The sequence below is a fragment of the Salvelinus namaycush genome, chromosome 31 (assembly GCF_016432855.1).
Source record: "Salvelinus namaycush isolate Seneca chromosome 31, SaNama_1.0, whole genome shotgun sequence".
NCBI lineage: Eukaryota > Metazoa > Chordata > Actinopteri > Salmoniformes > Salmonidae > Salvelinus > Salvelinus namaycush.
Window position 1 is genome coordinate 7,285,311 of NC_052337.1, and position 20,486 is coordinate 7,305,796.

The 20,486-nt window shown below is 41.8% G+C and overlaps 1 protein-coding gene across 2 annotated transcripts; it reads right to left on the reverse strand.

The window, feature by feature from the left end:
* Positions 1-212: 212 nt before the first annotated feature.
* Positions 213-10,833, reverse strand: LOC120025973 (vasculin-like). 2 transcript variants are annotated; one of them, XM_038970736.1, is made up of 11 exons: positions 10,488-10,833; positions 9,314-10,017; positions 7,489-7,608; positions 7,185-7,308; positions 6,480-6,664; positions 6,062-6,125; positions 5,303-5,493; positions 4,893-5,051; positions 4,422-4,609; positions 2,973-3,075; positions 214-988 (listed from the first exon to the last, which is right to left on the reverse strand). In XM_038970736.1, exons 3-11 carry the CDS (start codon positions 7,549-7,551, stop codon positions 833-835), a joined length of 1,233 nt encoding a protein of 410 aa, XP_038826664.1. In that variant the 5' UTR covers positions 7,552-7,608; positions 9,314-10,017; positions 10,488-10,833; the 3' UTR covers positions 214-832. The 2 variants fall into 2 exon arrangements, with proteins under 2 accessions (XP_038826666.1, XP_038826664.1); XM_038970738.1 differs by lacking the exon at positions 9,314-10,017 and having other exon boundaries at positions 213-988.
* Between the last annotated feature and the right edge of the window lie 9,653 nt (positions 10,834-20,486).

Consider the following 20,486-nt stretch of genomic DNA (forward strand, 5'->3'; position numbering starts at 1 on the left):
GCAGAGCTGGCTTCCTGCCCACATTTGGCCTCTTCCTGGCAACCAACATCAGTAAAGGGCTTATAAAAATATGATCTTTGGTGGCTTGGTAACTTCCTGTTTTATTGTCAGACCCTGGACGGACTGTTTGCAAAAAAATGATATGCATGCAGCGCCAGCGTAATGTAACAGACTACACAATTCAATTGTGAATGAGGCGTAAGAGTGAAAAGCGGGTCGGGTTGGTTGAGCTAGCCATTTCTTCCAAACATCTGAAATTAGCCGTCAATAGTTGGGTTCAACAGGGATGTGGTTGAAAGTAAAAAGATGTGGTGGCAATAGGTTCTCCTGTAATTTGTCATCTTTGCTCATGATGTCACCCTTTTTACTTCCAAAGTCACAGTTACCTACAGTATGGGGATGTAGGTAACCTACAGTATTTTGACACTCAGGACAGGTGTATGACATGTACCTGAACAACCTCCATCAGACAAATACACTGAATTGCAATCATTTTATTCAATAGCCTCCAGAACGGACCTTTCTTTCCACATTCATCATACGGTACATAGTATCAATCTTTTCAGTGATGGAACAAACATTTAGTCCAACATTGAAATCTCCACCCCCCCCGGCCCCAACAAATAGGGGCCTTGCTACAAAGCCATAAAGCAGTGTTCTTTCTCAAGTCCATTCAGAACATCTGTCCATGTCTTGAAGGGGGCCTGTGAAATGAAATGGTGGGAGGACGTCTGAATTGGCCACTCTGCATCAGGGGGGAAATGTCTCTTTCCTCTGGTGAGAGTGGGTTAGGTGTGGTAGCAGTGAATAGGGTTATTGATGAAGGCTGTTTTTAGGCATCGTCGTCCGAGGTGTCGCTGCTGCTGGTCTCCGTCTCCTCCGTGGTGTCGGTGGCCATTTTGAGGTTGCTGGTCTTCCACACGGCCAGGGAGTCGATGGGAGGGCCGTTTTTCAGGAAGCTGTTTCTCCTCAGACCATTCTTCCGCAGCTGGAGGGAAGAAAACAATTGGGCGGGGTGAGGGACTGATTTCAGAAGCAATTAACTTAAAATGGCTGTCAAAAAGCCTACAGAGAGCTGGAGTGAGAGTGTGGTGGTGTTTGTGTTGTGGTGTGGTGGTGAGTTAGTGTGGGTGTGGTTGTTTGTGACAATGTGTGGGTGTTAGTGACCGTGTGGGCGACTAGGTGTGAAAGGCAGTGAATTTCTAGAAATGTGCAGTTGAAGTCGGAAGTTTACATACACTTAGGTTGGCGTCATTAAAACTTGTTTTTCAAACACTCCACAAATTTCTTGTTAACAAACTATAGTTTTGGCAAGTCGGTTAGGACATCTACCGTACTTTGTGCATGACATGAGTAATTTTTACAACAATTGTTTACAGACAGATTATTTCACTTAGAATTCAATGTATCACAATTCCAGTGGGTCAGAAGTTTACATACACTAAGTTGACTGTGCCTTTAAACAGCCTGGAAAATTCCAGAAAATGATGTCATGGCTTTAGAAGCTTCTGATAGGCTAATTGACATCATTTGAGTCAATTGGAGGTGTACCTGTGGATGTATTTCAAGGCCTACCTTCAAACTCAGTGCCTCTTTGCTTGACATCATGGGAAAATCAAAAGAAATAAGCCAAGACCTCAGAAAATAAATTGTAGACCTCCACAGGTCTGGTTCATCCTTGGGAGCAATTTCCAAACGCCTGAAGGTACCACGTTCATCTGTACAAATAATAGTACGCAAGTATAAACACCATGGGACCACGCAGCCGTCATACCACTCAGGAAGGAGACCCATTCGGTCTCCTAGAGATGAACGTACTTTGGTGCGAAAAGTGCAAAGGACCTTGTGAAGATGCTGGAGGAAACAGGTACAAAAGTATCTATATCCACAGTAAAACACATCCTATATCGACATAACCTGAAAGGCTACTCAGCATGGAAGAAGCCACTGCTACAAAACCGCCATAAAAAAGCCAGACTACGGTTTGCAACTGCACATGGGGACAAAGATTGTGCTTTTTGGAGAAATGTCCTCTGGTCTGATGAAACAAAAATAGAACTGTTTGGCCATAATGACCATTGTTATGTTTGGAGGAAAAAGGGGGATGCTTGCAAACTGAAGAACACCATCCCAACTGTGAAGCATGGGGGTGGCAGCATGTTGTGGGGGTGCTTTGCTGCAGGAGGGACTGGTGCATTTCAATTATGTGGATATATTGAAGCAACATCAAGACATCAGTCAGGAAGTTGAAGCTTGGTCGCAAATGGGTCTTCCAAATGGACAATGACCCCAAGCATACTTCCAAAGTTGTGGCAAAATGGCCTAAGGACAATAAAGTCAAGGTATTGGAGTGGCCATCACAAAGCCCTGCCCTCAATCCTATAGAACATTTCTGGGCAGAACTGAAAAAGCGTGTGCGAGCAAGGAGGCCTACAAACCTGACTCAGTTACACCAGCTCTGTCAGGAGGAATGGGCCAAAATTCACCCAACTTATTGTGGGAAGCTTGTGGAAGGCTACCCAAAACGTTTGACCCAAAACGTTTGACCCAAGTTACACAATTTAAAGGCAATGCTACCAAATACTAATTGAGTGTATGTAAACTTCTGACCCACTAGGAATGTGATGAAAGTAATAAAAGCTGAAATAATTCTCTACTATTATTCTGACATTTCACATTTTTAAAATAAAGTGGTGATCCTAACTGACCTAAGACAGGGAATTTACTAGGATTAAATGTCAGGAATTGTTAACTGAGTTTAAATGTATTTGGCTATAGTGTATGTAAACTTCCGACTACAACTAAGTATGGTTATTGTAAACTATAATGATTTGTTTGACAAGGGCACATCAAATGTGACAGTAATGAGTGTTTTATGACAGACTGGAACAAAAGTGTAGTAACAGAACACTGCTCTAAGGGAGGGGGTGGAGAATACTGCAGTATGAATGGATGGAGGAGTAACTAACTACCTGTTCACTGATGGCCTGGAACTCCCTCATCTCATCCTCCGTCAGAGGGGCACACGTCTCGTCGTTCTCACTCTCCTCCTGCCAACCCATCTCTTTCAATAACCTGGGGAGGGAAGAAATTCACTTTTAGGATTTCTATCAATTGTGCCTCTCCAATTATGAGCCAGACTAAAGGGAAGCACATTTTACCACACCCACTTACTCGGTTGCTCCTCCACAACAATCCTACTAGCAGGGCCTAAAACTTTTTTGGGTCTACCAGCCACTGTGGAAGGAAATGTAAAAAAAAATCTACCAGCCACTCAAGATATTTGACCAGCCAAATGTTTGTTGTTGTTGTGCCAGAATTACACCAACAAAACAGAAAAGACATAAGCATGCTTCGTAATGTTTCTAAAAATCTAAATGTATTACTAGTAAGAAGTAATGTGGTATATTGTTTAATTTCAATTAATTTTCTTTTAACCAAAATTTTGAAACATTTTCACCTGCCCCTTTAAGGGCGGGAGGTTATTGTGAAAAAACGACTCGTGCCTGAGCTTGAGTGTGTGACTAGTAGCCATGTTGTCTTCTCTTCCCTAACAGCTGAAACTCAAACGTTGAAAAACAACCTGGCTTGTGAACAAAACAATTTAAATAGCCAAGAAACAAAGACAGTCTCAATAAACTTCCATTTCTAGTAAATTAGACCAACTTATGCCTGTGCGCAACACTTCACGTGCGTACAGCCCAGTGTTTCTGCGTGAGGTGGGATAGGCTATAGGATTCATAGTTCTATTACTTTGTGTGATTAATTTACCAGGTTTGAAACAAAATGTCCGAAATACTTTGAAAACAGCTACTTCAGCATTTGTTTTACTTCACTATTTGTATTCACAAATGCGAGTGAAATGCTGGCACTGTGGAGCCCTGACCACCCTCCAACGTGGCTGGTGAAATAGACATCTTACCCGCCAACACAAAAATCTACCCGCATTTGGCAGCTGGCGGGTGTTTATTTTAGGCCCTGCCTACTAGCCCCGACCACTTCAGCATTTGCAGATATGAAGGGACCGGATATGTGTGATGTGTGCAGTAAGTTACTTAATTGAGCATCAAAATCTATTTGAGACAAAATGCTAATAGCGGTTCCATGACCACAAAATGTTAAAACCTTAGCATGTGGAAACAGTGCCAGGGAAACTAAACCAAAGCATGGATTACTGTCATACATTGTCCATAGACTGCTTACAGGGTAAGGAAACCAAAATGCCATTTTGTAATTTAAGTGAAGTATCCCTTTAATAACATCTGGTTGCTTCAGATCCACAAACTTTTGGACATCAAACTCTGACATCACCATATTGAAGTTGACATTTAAAATGATTAGGGTTAAGGTTTAGGGTAGGGACGTCCCAAGGAATCCGGATAGCACAAACCCAACTGTTGTCAGAACGGTCCAGTGTTTACCTGTGCTCTGCCTCCAAAGAGCTGGATAGCACCTCCTGCTGGGGGAAGGTGGAGGAGCGCAGCACTTGCTGCCTCATTGTTAGTGTGGTTGTGTTGCCGTTCTCCTGCGAGACACTTCGCTCGCAACGGTTACGGTTCTCGTCCCCGCAGCCCACGTTGCTGTTCTGCGGATGGAAACCATCGTCATGCTGAGGGGTGAGAGAGCGAAGGTCAAGGCTGTGTCATATCACACAACTTCTCATTGAAATAACTATTTAAACACGATAGGATGATGGGCAGGCGACCGTCTGTCATCATGAAAGTGTAAAGGCATGAAAGACGACGTTATGACGGCAGTTTAAGGTTGTTACAACAGCCACTTCTTTGTATGATGGCCATTCAAAGTGATGTCAGTGACTGATACACCTTCAAACACTTCTCTGTACATTTCTTGAGGGGTAAAAGTTGTTTCTCTCTTTGGGTGACACACACCTTGCAGTGGTGATAGAGGTCCTCCTCGTCCACCATGTCCTTTTTGAGGGCTTTGAGGAAGGTGCTCTTGCGGTCTGAGCGTGTCATGCGTGTCAGACGCATCATGAGCCGCGGCTGACTGCCCTTGTCCACCGGGGACGACGAGCTGGAGCGACTCGCCTGGGAAACACAGCAATTAGTCAATCATTCCAATGTATATTCCTAACAATCATTCCTTCCCTCTAGCCTATATCAATCAATAAATCAGTCAATATAAACCAAACCAAATATCACGCATTAATTTATCAAAAATAAAAACATATCAATCATTGGTTAATTTGTTTCTTCAATCAATACTATAAAACTGTGTGCATCTGCTTTTTACAAAGCCAACCGAAAATGAAACCGCAACCACGACATGACAATCTCACCTTGACTGGAAGACTGACAGATATGGGGATGGGGCCCTTGTAGAGGGAGGGGCCAGTGCCGTTGCGGGAAGGGGCTTGTTGTTGTTGTTGAGGCGTGGACGTGCATGTCTGTGCTGGTGTGTGCTGCTCCCTGGAGACGCGCTTGATCACCATCATTTTCGAGCCCCTGGATTGAGGGTTGGGTGGGTGTTCTAAATAGACAGAGCAGGACGAAATACCACAGCTTTTCAATTTACTGCAAAATGTAAAAGCCTCACTACAAAAAAAGGTACAGTTATCGTAATAGATTAATTAAAGCTGCGATATGCATTTAAAAAAACGCTCCGCCATTTCCCGGTTGCTAAAATTCTAATAGTTTGCCAAATTTCAGTTTGTGTGACAAAACAAGCAGTCGAGTTTAGAGAATCATTCTACCTTCTAAAAACTGCTGTGAATATCTTTTTAAAAACGGAAAATATTGTATTTTCAGCTGGTGTACAAAACCAAAAGTAAAATATGCAAAAACAGAACTTAAGAACAGAAAGCATAGAAATTGCTCACATAGAACATATCTACTGCTTCTTAGACTTGCTTTCAATGAGAATGACAGAGCTATAACTCACATTTCTCTGTGAATTTGGTCAGCGTTGCACAAAAAGTTACATATTGTAGCTTTAAATATGTATTATCCTATTTTGTCCAAATGGGCAACCAAAAGAGACAACTGCATCAAAGTCAAATCAAGTTGGGGAATAGAGAGAGAACAGATTGGGAGCTCACCCCATACTCCAGTGGCAACAGCTTTGTCACGGTTGTCTCGGTCCGCATCAGGATGGAGTGATGGCTGAAAGAAGAACAGCAGGCATCTTACAACACAAGCAAGTTGTGTAGGATAAATCTGACACGTGGCAAAAACAAAGTTCTTTAAATAATATGACAAAATTCCCTATCCATGTGTTTTGGAAGACACTAACAATGTTAAATACTAAATGTGGAATTTAGGGGAGACAGATTGAGGAGTGTTTCCTTAAAGGGGAGTTGGGAGAGTCAAACCAATATGTAATGGCTTGGGTGATACTTGTGTGAGATTGGGTGATAAAAAAAAAAAAAAAAAAAAAAAAAAAATTGTTTGAAGTTAATAGGACTATTTCGTAGGGTGGGTCACAGCTTCATAGGGCTTCCTCACTACACCACTCACAAAGTCTTCAGCTTCAAACTGTTTGCGTCTGTCCCCATCGTCCCTGTGGCCTCGCTGGCCCTCGGGCAGGCCTTTGCTCTTGGAGCGAGGAGAGGGCCCGCCACGCTGGAGGGGAGGGCGTGAGCTGGAGCCCTCGCTGCCGTTCCGGACCCCCCATCCGTTCCCCTCCTTCCTAGAGAAGATTCCTGTGAAACATACAACTTGGCTTTACCACAGAGTATTGAGCAGGGTTCCCCAACTGGCAACGATTTGATCCCCTAAGTTGAGCAAAAAAATATATTTTGTTGTTGGACATAAGACAAATCAGCTCCAAGTGATTTTAATTCAGGGGATATGATCCAAAGTATAATAGAGATGTGTGATTGTATACAAATGGAAGCAAGATTTGAAATGATTATGTTTTAGTCAAATATTTTATCTGTTTGGCTACTTGGTCAACTTAGTCTACAAATTATTTATAACTATGTTCCGGCCCCCTGACCATCCACTAGAGTTTTTTTTTTTTTACATTTGTCCCGCTGAATCTAGTTGATTATCCCTGCTATAGAGTGTCCCTCTATCGCACAGAGACAGACGCATGGGATGGATAGCTTGTTAGATGGGTAGACAGCCAGACAAGCAAGTGGTTAACAGAGACACAGAGTGAAACCAGTTCTTGGTTGGTTCTTTCTCGCTAACATTAGACGTTCTAACCCAGTTCCATACCGCCAGTGCGTCCGTTGACAGGCTCTGAGTCGTCTGATGAGTTGTGGCGTCTGCGACTCACATCCCCGTGGTTGTCCAGACATTTGGCAGGAGACTGGAAAGACTTGTCATAGACCTGAGAGGGCTAACACACATGGACAGACTGTCAGGCTAACGAATCCTCCGGACAACAACCATCACGTTATGTACGGTGTGCGTCTGACATGAACAGAAGACATGTGTTTCTTCTTGTGCACATACCCACACTGGACATGGAATACACACAAACACACAGAAAGTACAAAACCACAAACACAAAAGGTACCTTGGCTGATGAGGGTGCTGTGGGAAAGTTAAGCCAGGCTGGAGTGAAGTCATGCTGCGCCATTTAGGTTTGCGTCTCCAGTGAGGTGGGCAAGACATCAACACATCATTTCTCCAGCCCCTGAATAAGAGAGATAGAGGAGAGATATAGAGAGACGGTGAGAAAGAGGCACTGTGGAATTTTAGAGAGAGACTGTAGTAACTGAGCCAACTCCAGGATTTATGACAGTGTGTTTATGGGCATTAAGCCCAATGACTTCTCAATTGAATTCACTTTCAAGTGGCACACTACCAACCAACTGATACAATGCAAGGGACTGAATGGAGTTGTCCCTTTAGCTTCCCATTAGGTGTAGCAGACAGCAGAGATAACATTCATGTGGCAGTGAGTGGCATCCAACCCTTGCGTGAGATGAAACAGAGTCCAATGGAAGTTTAAGCTGATGCAAAAGAGAGCTATTCATCATTACAGGGCCCGACTGATGGAGATCAGAAGGACCATGACAGTGTCACGTCTAGGGTTGCAAAATTCAGGGTTCTTTCAATAAAGTCCCTGGCTTTCCCAAAATCACAGTTGGAAGATTCCCGTAATGAGGGAATAAGGAGGAAATGTATAAACCTCCAACCAGGATAGGATGAGTGGGTATAATTTGTGGAACATTCCAACAGGAATCTGTTACAAAAACATAGTGAAGTACAAGGTTGTCAACAAACGCATACAAAGTAGCCTGATCAATTCACCTAGCTTACTAGCTACCGAATAGGCATCAACTCACCACGTAGCTTATTTTTTATGTTTGTCCATAGGCTACCAGAGTGACGACAGACATTTTTCAGAATAAACGTGGTGAGTGAAAAACGTAATTAAATAGCCCACTCCCTACCTGTTATCTTTTTTCTGCCGCTATACGACTTTGTATGTGTTGTTTGTTGGCAACCTTGTTATTTACTAAGTGTTTGGAACAGATTCCTGTTGGAATGTTTAACAAATTATACCCACCCGGATATGATTTCTGGAAAACTAGAAAACGGAGGTTAACAAAATGGTTCTCTCGGGGTTGGTCATCAGTTAGTAGTCTCCCAAATACACAGTTGTGAATGGAAACATCAAATACTACAAAAGGAAGCATGGTTTGTACTACTGGCTGTCAAAATGACAATTCATGAATCATGAACCATGAACGTTGTGTGAGAAAGAACCTTGCACTATATTTCTCTGGGTATGCGTGTCTACTATATGATATGCATCCTGCTATCGCCAAACAACGCTTTGTTCAAATATGTCAGAGCCTTTCATTATCTCAGTGCACCAGAATGCCACACAGAGCAACATAATCATTGTGACATGAGACCAAAGCATAGAAGGGACCTCTATGTAAGATTATTAACTGCTTAGGGACCTCTATGGAATATTCATTAACTGCTTCCAACTGGGAGGCGTTTTAATCTCTTCAAAATCAAAACACTGGGAAGTCTGTGGTCGCATTTGAATTCAACAGCCAGACAGTGTTTGAACTATTAACATGACCGTCTAGTAAGATAAGAGGTCAGAATCAAGATTCAACCAGCAGCATTTTGTTTCTCTCACTACAGACCTATGTGAGCATTGCAGATCTGTTTCCAATTTCTTAGTACCTCACAAGCCAAAAATTTGAGAGGTCAAACCCAGTCGACGAACAATACTAATTGTACATGTTGCTGGATAGGTGACGAAAGAATATATCAACATTGTTTACTACCATGGCTTGATGTATAACATTGCAAATATCAAGTCATCCTTGTTGTTGCAAGACATTTGGGTGCAATAAATTCAAAGTCATACAAACCAGCTATGGAGGACTGAGCAGAGGCGTCTCCTGTGCTGTAATCCCCAAATTCTCCTAGTGTTTTTGTTCTCAGTCAGTTATCCAGTTAATCTGCTCCCCACATGTATCGTGCAGATAGGGTCAATTACAAAATGTTGATGTTGATAATCCCAACTAACTTTCCATTTTTGCCACGTAATTCCAGTTCCCAGAATGATTAAATCCTTCAGAGATGTTGAAGAAAATCCAACGAAGTTCTCACCCGACTTTACAAAAGAGACATTTGGGGTGGATTTGCTACGATCCCCTTAGGAAGGATTCAGTGATTTTGTATGGGTTTTAACTGCCCAGATACCATTAACTCATATTTGTTCAAATCAGGCGATAAAATGTTAGTGTGATCACATATTGCCAAAAATAAAGTTACCTAGCTAACAGTAGCTACAGCTTTCAAAAATGATTCATTTTTTGAGAAACATTTGGAAAACTTGGAAGAGGAGACTGAAGCTGGTCAGTGCAGGATGTAAGTCCACACACATTATATCAAAGTCTCAAATAAAATGCTAAATTAAATAGTTCTTCTGTAATTCCGCAAAACCAGTCCACATGTTCAGATGCTGTTTATCCCATTAGTGCAACTCGGACGTTGAGCCAATAGTAGCAAGTCACGTCTCTCTTCCTTGATGATTGGGATATCCTATAACGTGAGGCTGTTCAGTGTTCACCTGTATTCCAAAAGAGAAAGAATGATAGCAATATAGTTCGCTAAGACTGTGTTAAACGATACATAAGGCTGATTGCTAGTTAAGGGCAAAAGTTAGCAGGCTAGAAAGTCACGTTAGCTGTACCTTTGACAGTTACAGCTAGCGTAATGTTACATAGTTGGCATTATATTGAGTAGACTAATAGCGCAGAAAAAGGGAAACCTACGGGTTAGTTAAAAGTATTTGACTATAGCCTGTGCTAAATTTGCGATATAGGTCACATGGCTGTTCACTCTACGATCAATAACGTTACATTTTAAACACCAGCTAACGTACACAAGTTAGCTGATGTTACTAGCTAACGTTAGCTAGCTCACTCAACTCTTGAATGTCAGCTAGCTAACTCAGCTACTTGACCAGGTAGCTAGCCAAACAAGCTAATGCTACTCCCTGTTATTGATACGTTCAGTGAGCCATTCCGCAATACTTACCTTTCAATGATGCCAAAGCTCTTCCTATAACTTCGCTAGTTAGCTACATTGCGATAGTGACTCCTTCATGCGGTTCAACACAAGCTGATGTTGGCTAGCGTCGTTAGCTTGCAGAATCAGTCTGTCACAGCTTACTCGCTCGTGCCCCCTTAAGCAGTTGTCATTAGCTTTTTTGTTGTTTCGTAAGACTAGGTTAAGACACTGATATGTATGTATAAACTGTATCACACTGACCATCTCATTAACTTGTTTAAGTGTTTGAAAATTCCTCGCTTATTTTTTAATTTTTGCCGCTTTTGCCTGTCTCCTTCCCAAAATGGCGCTGATACAGCAATGTTTCGCGAGAATCTCGTTGGCCAAAGTGAATAACCCCCCGCCCCCCTTTTTTCCCAAGTATGTGGCGCTGCCATAGACTGTAAAAAAATATGAACGACGCCATCGATGACGTTACCCCATTGTCTCCTATGAGAATGGTCAGTGGCGCGTTTGATCAGGAAGTGTCGATTCAGCGTGTCGCCATCTTGCTATCTGGAGGAGTTTTTGGAAACATGGCATGTTTTAAAAAAAAATTTAATATTTTTTTTTTATTCATTATACAAAAATCAACTTACATTGCTACATCAAACATTATTTGACATCATATACAAATATTCACTCTGAAAATATCTTATTATAATGATTCATGAAGATGTTATTCTTGTTGTTATTCACTAGGGTTAGTGTTTTAATAAGATAATTAAATTCAATCAGAAAAATTGGTCATTTTGGTATAGAATTTTGGAATTTTTGTTTGTGTATAAAGTATTTGGCAACAATAATAAGAAAATTAACAATCATTTCAGTGGTTTTGTTATCATTGCAATAGTAACATATATCTTTTATGTTAAAATTATAGGCAGTGTTCATAATGTTAAATAAGTACTTTGCAAGGTTTTCCCAAAATTCTGACACAAATTTACATTCAAAGAACAAGTGAGACAGATTCTCACCTTCTTTTTCACAGAAAACGCAGATATCATCAATAGCCACAAATTTGGAAATCATAGAATTACATGGATATATCTTATGTAAAATTTTGAAGTGCCGGAAGCATTGCATGTGAGGTACTCTAGGAAGTGACGTTGTACGCTAGCTCAGTACTGCACACTCTCATGGAATATGTCAAGATGAAGGCCGACTGAGGTACTGCAGCCTGTCATGAGCAACTAAATGATCCTTTTAACTTAATCTGTGTGTGATTTTAAAGTAATCGGTTCAAGCATATACATCTGGTGAAATAAAAGCAATTATTGGTACCATAATTATGTTCAAATGTTTTTTTTATATCCACGGAAATTGACCACGAAGATCGCCGTTTCCCCATTCACTATAGTGGGGGATCCTGTTTTCTGGAAACAATGCCTGGAGTACAGCGGTGTGCCTTCAACTTGAAATACACAATGGTAGCTAATGTGGCTATTTTTTCCCCCTCCCATGATTTTAGTTCAAGTAGGAATAGCAGCCTACACAATAAATAACTCATATTAAAAACCATCTAGATGTCACCTTGATGCATGCACATACAGTCTACTCAATGGGGAGGGCATGAACAGCAACGACACAGTGCCCTTCAAATCAAATAAAATTTTATTTGTCACATACACATGGTTAGCAGATGTTAATGCGAGTGTAGCGAAATGCTTGTGCTTCTAGTTCCGACAATGCAGTAATATCCAACGAGTAATCTACCCTAACAATTTCACAACAACTACCTTATACTTATATAAAGAAAATATATATGAATGAGTGATGGTATAGAACGGCATAGGCAAGATGCAGTGGATGGTATAGAGTACAGTTTATACATATGAGATGAGTAATGTAGGGTATGTAAACATATAAAAGTGGCATTGCTTAAAGTGGCTAGTGATACATTACATCAAGATGGCAAGATGCAGTAGATGGCATAGAGTACAGTATATACATATGAGATGAGTAATGTAGGGTATGTAAACATTATGAAGTGGCATTGTTTAAAGTGGCTAGTGATACATTTATTACATACATTTTTCCATTATTAAAGTGGCTAGAGATTTGAGTCAGTATGTTGGCAGCAGCCACTCAATGTTAGTGATGGCTGTTTAACATTCTGATGGCCTTGAGATAGAAGCTGTTTTTCAGTCTCTCGGTCCCTGCTTTGATGCACCTGTACTGACCTCGCCTTCTGGATGATAGCGGGGTGAACAGGCAGTGGCTCGGGTGGTTGTTGTCCTTGATGATCTTTTTGGCCATCCTGTGACATCGGGTGGTGTAGTTGTCCTGGAGGGCAGGTAGTTTGCCCCCGGTGATGCTTTGTGCAGACCTCACTACCCTCTGGAGAGCCTTACGGTTATGGGCGGAGCAGTTGCCGTACCAGGCGGTGATACAGCCCGACAGATGTTCTCGATTGTGCATCTGTAAAAGTTTGTGAGTATTTTTGGTGACAAGCCGAATTTCTTCAGCCTCCTGAGGTTGAAGAGGCGCTGCTGCGCCTTCTTTACCACGCTGTCTGTGTGGTTGGACCATTTCAGTTTGTCCGTGATGTGTACGCCGAGGAACTTAAAACTTTCCACCTTCTCCACTACTCTCCCATCAATGTGGATAGGGGGGTGCTCCCTCTGCTGTTTCCTGAAGTCCATGATCATCTCCTTTGTTTTGTTGACGTTAAGTGTGAGGTTATTTTCCTGACACCACACTCCGAGGGCCCTCACCTCCTCCCTGTAGGCCGTCTCGTCATTGTTGGTAATCAAGCCAACTACTGTAGTGTCGTCTGCAAACTTGATGATTGAGTTGGAGGCGTGCAGGGCCACGCAGTCGTGGGTGAACAGGGAGTACAGGAGAGGGCTGAGAAAGATTGCGTCGCCTGTGGACCTATTGGGGCGGTAAGCAAATTGGAGTGGGTCTAGGGTGTCAGGTAGGGTGGAGGTGATATGGTCATTGACTAGTCTCTCAAAGCACTTCATGATGACAGAAGTGTGGCTACGGGGCGGTAGTCATTTAGCTCAGTTACCTTAGCTTTCTTGGGAACACCTTCACTTGACAAGCACCACCGTCCAGCAACGGTGTGGGAGGTAGCTACCTAGTATCAGGGTGACAGTCACAGTAAGCACACACATGCAACGCATGAAGCAACAGTACACCCATCATCAGTACTTTTTTTCAAAAAGAAACAATCGTTGGTTTTATATCTGAACATTTAAAATCATTTGTGTAAAACTAACAGTGAAATACAAAGACCAAACCGGGTATGGTAGCTCAATGTAAGGTTGTATGTTAAGAAAAAATATGTCTAACCTATAGCAGAGTGCTTTTGACACGCCCACTCCTTTAGACACGCCCATTACTTTCCAAACATCCACTCCTTTCCACACACCCACTCCTTTCAACACGCCCACTACTTTCCAAACATCCACTCCTTTCCACACACCCACTCCTTTCGACACGCCCACTACTTTCCTTTCGACACACCCACTCGCTATATTGAGCTGCAGATACCCTCTTCTCCTTTTTTTCTTCTCCCCACACCAAAACAAAAGACAACTCTGGGACCTGTCTGGAACAGTATGCCATAGAGAGCAATAGTAATGGCGTCTTTTTGTAGGCTCTAACTTGTTGGACAAAGCCCATGGAAAAATTTATGGCAGCTCTATGGTGAGAAACATCTCGGTTCCTAAGGCAAAAACACTGTGCTACCCAGGAGCAAGAGTACTGGACATCACAAGGCTGCTTCCGACTGTTCTACCACAGATGCCGGGAGCTGACACTGTCGTAGTCCATGTGGGGTCAAAAGACATCCGGAGAGCTAGCTTGGAACATTTTAAATAACTGATTTTAGCATTAAAAGACTCCAAAAAAAAAACAGCCAATCATTTCAGGTCCAGTACCATCATTGGGCCGTGGGTGTGAAAGATTCAGCAGACTGCTGGCATTTCAAATCTGGCTAAAAGATTACTGTAGCTCTGCTGGAGTTACTTGTATAGATAACTTTGACACCTTCCGGAAACAGAAGGTACTCTACAGGAATGACGGCGTCCATCCAAATCATCTTGGCTCCTGGACTCTGTCCACGCACTTCAAGGCTGCGTTGAAACAGTTACTTTTTAGTTGTCCAAGACCAGCTCAGTTAATCCCTACCATTGTGACAATGAGTCGTCATAATGCTGCATCAAATGTACCGTATCCTAGGGCCATTGGCAAACACAACATAAGTAACTTAATTTTTGTGCCCCTAATTACAACGAATGCCTCGGATTATACTACAGCTATTGTATACAGTAATCATGAGCCTGTGAACCAGTTACACCGTTAGCACTGAGGCGGTGTGCCCTAGTAGGAAGACCACTTTGTGCAGCTCACCCTGCACTATCAGCGCCAATATAAATAGCATGAGCAAGTCTACTTCAGATAAGCTTCCCAGTAAAGCATTAAAAACAATCAAGCAACCCAGAAAAGTGCTAAAAATAGCTCATATTAACATATGCAGCCTGAGAAACAAGGTCCATGAAGTAAATAACTTGCTTGTTACAGATGACATTCATATTCTGGCTATCTCTGAAACTCACTTAGATATTACCTTTGACGATTCAGTGGTAGCAATACATGGTTATAACATCTACCGAAAAGACAGAAATGCCGACGCGGGCGGTGTTGCGTGTTGCGGTCTATATTCAGAACCACATTCCTGTAAAGCTTAGAACCGATCTAATGTTAAATACTGTAGAAGTGATATGGCTACAGGTTCATCTGCCTCACCTAAAGCCCATTCTTGTGGGAAGCTGCTATTGACTACAAAGTGCTAACAGTCAGTAACTGGATAATATGTGTGAAATGCTTGATAATGTATACGATATCAACAGAGAGGTATATTTTCTGGGTGATTTAAATATTGACTGGCTCTCATCAAGCTGCCCACTCAAGAAAAAACTTCAAACTGTAACCAGTTCCTGCAACCTGATTCAGGTTTTCAGTCAACCTACCAGGGTATTTACAAACAGTACAAGAATAAAATCATCAACATGTATTGATCAGATCTTTACTAATTCTGCAGAAATTTGCTATAAAGCAAAATCCAAATCCATAGGATGTAGTGATCACAAAATAATAGCCATATGTAGGAAAAGCAAAGTTCCAAAGGCTGGGCCTAAAATAGTGTAGAACAGGTCATACAATAAGTTTTGTAGTGATTCATATGTTGATGATGTAAAGAGTATTTGCTGGTCTGTGGTGTGTAATGAGCAGCAACCAGACGCTGCACTTGACACATTTATGAAATTGCTTATTCCAGTTACTAATAAGCACGCACCCATTAAGAAAATGACTGTAAAAACAGTTTAATCCCCTTGGATTGATGAGGAATTGAAAAATGGTATGGTTGAGAAGGATGAGGCATAAGGTATGGCAAATAGATCTGGCAGCCCAACTGATTTGCAAACATACTGCAAATTAAGAAATCATGTGACTAAACTAAATAAAAATAAACTATACTATGAAACAAAGATAAATGATATAAAGAATAATAGTAAAAAGCTTTGGGGCACCTTAAATGAAATTTGGGGGGGAAAAAAGCCAACTCGCCTCCATCATTCATTGAATCAGAAGCTCATTCATCACAAAGCCAACTGATATTACCATCTACTTTAATGACTTTTTCATTGGCAAGATAAGCAAACTTAGGGATGACATGCCAGAAACAAATGCTTACACTACACATCCAAGTATATCGGACCAAATTATGAAAGAAAATAATTGTACTTTTGAATTCCGTAAAGTCAGTGTGGAAGAGGTGAAAAAATTATTGTTGTCTATCAACAATGACAATCCACCAGGGTCTGACAATCTGGATGGAAAATTACTGAGGATAATAGCAGACTCTATTGCCACATCTTCAATTTAAGCCTACTAGAAAGTGTGTGCCCTCAGGCCTGGAGGGAAGCTAAAGTCATTCCGCTACCTAAGAATAGTAAAGCGCCCTTTTTTTATATACCTTTATTTAACTAGGCAAGTCAGTTAAGAACAATTTATTATTTTCAATTACAGCCTAGGAACAGTGGGTTGTTCAGGGGCAGAACGACAGATTTTTTAACCTTGTCAGCTCAGGGATTCGATCTTGCAACCTTGCAGTTACTAGTCCAACGCTCTAACCACTAGGCTACCTGCCACCCCTGGCTCAAATAGCCAACCAATCAGCCTGTTACCAACCCTTAGTAAACTTCAGGAAAAAATTGTGTTTGACCAGATACAATGCTATTTTACAGTAAACAAACAGACAACAGACTCAACACTATACACGTCAGCTACTACAGAGACTGAAATTACTGCTACACTTAACAAAGAGCTGTAGTTAGTTTCAGAATGGGTGGCAAGGAATAAGTTAGAAATATTTAGGACTAAAACTAAAAGCATTGTATTTGGGACAAATCATTCACTAAACCCTAAACCTCAACTAAATCTTGTAATAAATAATGTGGAAATTGAGCAAGGTCCTGTGACTAAACTGCTTGGAGTAACTCTGGATTGTAAACTGTCATGTTCAAATCATATTGATACAACAGTACATAAGATAGGGAGAAGTATGTTCATAATAAAGCATGGCTCTACCCTCTTAACAGCACTATCAAAAAGGCAGGTCCTATAGGCCCTAGTTTTGTTGCACCTGGACTACTACACACTACAGTCGTGTGGTCAGGTGCCACGGCTGGCCCTTGAATGTACACAGAGAGCTAACATTAATAATATGCATGTCAATCTCTCCTGGCTCAAAGTGGAGGAGAGATTGATTTCATCACTACTTGTATTTGTGAGAGGTATTGACATGTTGAATGCACTTTATGTCTGTTTGAACTACTGGCACACAGCTCGGACACCCATGCATACCCCACAAAACATTAAACAAGAAGTCTCTTCACAGTCCCCAAGTCCAGAACAGACTATGGGAGGCACACAGTACTACATAGAGCCATGACTACATGGAACTCTATTCCACATCAACTAACTGATGCAAGTAGTAAAATTTGATTTAAAAAACAGATAAAAAACAATCTTATGGAACAGCGGGGACTGTGAAGCAACACAAACATAGGCACAGACACATGCATACACACACACACACACGATAACATACGCAGTATACACACACAAACACATGGATTTAGTACTGTAGATATGTGGTTGTGGTGGAGTAGGGGCCTCAGGGCACACAGTGTGTTGTGAAATCTGTGAATGTATTGTAATGTTTTAAAATTGTATAAACTGCCTTCATTTTGCTGGACCGCAGGAAGAGTAGCTGCTGCCTTGGCAGCTAATGGGGATCCATAATAAATACAAATTGAGTTTTTATAAGGTTTTTGGATAAATGCTGAAAATATGGTCTGTGGTAAACACAGGCTTAGAAGATCTTATACGTTTTGTTCTATGAGATCATTTTTATCAGCCAACGTCACTTTTTCAGAATTTTTCAGAATTTATGTAATAAACAAAAGGCAAGTCTTCATAATTCATAAAGGTCATTTTAACTGACTGATATCTCATAGGACAAAACATATAAGAGCTCATAAGCCTGTGTTAACCTCAGACCTTATTTTCAGCATTTATCCCAAAACCCTATTCTTTCCCCATTAATTTTCCCCCTTAGGAATGACTGAAGGAGCATGAGGTAAATAACTTCTGTTTTTTATGACTACAAGCTGGTGAGCTCTATTGGCAATGCCCCCACATTTTTTTTGAAAATCCTACCCAAGGTAGAAGTTACAAAACACAACCATGTTTTTTCACATCTCTAATGTCTCCCATTTATGAAATGTATGGTCGTGTAAAAATATTGTTTTATTGCCTTTCAAAGTGTGTTGCATTATGGGGATAACTGCATGTCAACTGCATGAACTTCACAAAAACCATGTGATCAAAAGGTACAATGTAAACACATATTTACTGTTTTTGAGGGTGTGATATGGGGGCTGGAGACATGTTTATTTTGACATTCCAAATAAAAACTTTTATTAACAACAGCAACACTGCCATGTTGCGTGGAGCCTTGCTGTAGGGAAACCACAACCATGGAGATAGATAGGGCACTCATCTTTGTATCTGTGCCATTATAGCACCTGTTACAGCATGGCCAGGGCCATTGAAGGAATCTCCATTTTGAAGTAGTCAATTTTCTTCTTCACTATTGGCTGATCCCTCCAACAGGGTCACCAGGAGGGATCAGCCAATGAAGATGAATGTCCCACCCAGTTGACTACATTAAAATGGTGGAAGCCCTCAGTGACTCCACCTAGGCTAATACGGCCTTTTGGCCACTAAAGGCCTCTTTCCCTATGACCACAACACTGTCTGATTTTCGTACGTCGCAGACACACTTCCCCCGAATTCACTCGTTGACTTGTCTACAGTCAGCTGCGTTAGCCTTACTGCTCGAACGCACCCAAAGAGTGCAGAATATTGCCTGGCTGGATGGGAATATTGCCTGGCCGCCCTACATGCACAAACAGCAAAACGATATCTTGATGCATTGTGGAAATATCAACCTGTTAATACAGAAACAACCAGCGGAAATATTAACGAATGTAGACTTCAATTTTTGGTAGCCGATTCAAATAACCATCTCATCAACAAGCGTTGACTATTTGAATCAGCTGTGTAGTGCTAGGGCAAAAACCAAAACGTGGAACCAGGCCCCCCAAGTTTTAGAAATCCTACTGTATTATAATTGGCTAAGGAAAACAAAGGGTCCAGCCCCAGAAACAGAAAAGTGATGTTTTTATCTCAGTCAAAAGGCTCCTTAGTGTATTTCAGGGCATGGAGGGTTATCGACCCTTGGGAACACCCTGGATTTTTCTCCAAATCCAATACGGTGTCCAAAATCCAATATGGCTGCCATAATACCATTTGATGGGGGTTTAATCACCTGTAAATATGAGTTTTGCAAATAAGATACATCTTTTAGAATTGTGTACTATACTTATGACATTTAGAACTATTTCTGGTGTAATTCAAATCTATTGGGAATCCAATATGGCCACCATCATTACACTCAGTTCCAACTTGTGACCAAACCCATACAAACACTGCCTAATAGAGATTTTATTTAGAGGCAAAATATGTGCTCCAGTATGAAAATAAAAATTCTGGGGTTGAGATGGATAGCCGATCCCCCTCAAAAGACAGACATCTTGCCGTGAACCCGGAAGCGGTACACACAGGTGTAGTCCTGGTGACCCCAGTTGCTGAGGACATGGAGCTCCACATACAGATACACTGCGGTAGGGTTCTGAGGGGGGGAGAGAGAGCGAGAGGTCCAAGCATATTTCATTTTGAGATAAGTCTTATTCAAACCATTGTTTTGTATACACATTAGGCCCAAAAAGGTATAATCTACCCGTCTCATTAGCCTGCATCTTTATCTCTAATAGTTTGTCAGCATTTGACTCACAGGCAATTCAAACGTCTGTAGGGGATCTCCAGCCTGGTCATATGTAAACATTCCGAGCAGTGATCCCTCTTCGCCGACAGTAGACATGCCCTACACAGAAAGAGAGTGTGAAAAAGTGAGAGGGAGTCAATTAAATGGAATTCAACATAGCACTAAAACATCCCCGTGCAAATCGTCCCACTATAAATTCTGTGGTACAAAAAAAGGAAATAGTCTCAGAGTAGGAGTGCTGATCAGGGAAGGAAAGAGCCACATCCTACTCAGAGACTTTGTGAATACAGGCCCTGGGGTCAGAGGTGACTCACGTAGACGGCAAAGTCCTTGGGGGCGCTGTCGATGCGCCCATTAGGGGAGACGGCAGTGGAGATGTGCTCCAGAGAGACGTGGGTCACGTGGATGGGGTGAGACAGGGCGATGGTTAGAGTGCCCTGGGCCCCAGGAAACGGCCAACACTTGCCAGGCAGCACCTTCTGGCCCTGAGGGGATGAAAGATGATCGGTCTTTAACCCTCTAGAGCAATGTTTCCCAACCCTGGTCCTCCAGTACCCCCA

What these genes read in the sequence shown, in the direction of transcription:
- LOC120025973 (XM_038970738.1), bottom strand. Translation starts at nt 7,551, where the DNA reads ATGGCGCAGCATGACTTCACTCCAGCCTGGCTTAACTTTCCCACAGCA. An exon ending in CAGCACCCTCATCAGCCAAG is followed by an intron (nt 7,309 to 7,488) that starts GTACCTTTTGTG and finishes CATGTGTGTTAG; the next exon opens with CCCTCTCAGGTCTATGACAA. An exon ending in AGTTTGAAGCTGAAGACTTT is followed by an intron (nt 6,126 to 6,479) that starts GTGAGTGGTGTA and finishes TTCTTCTTTCAG; the next exon opens with CCATCACTCCATCCTGATGC.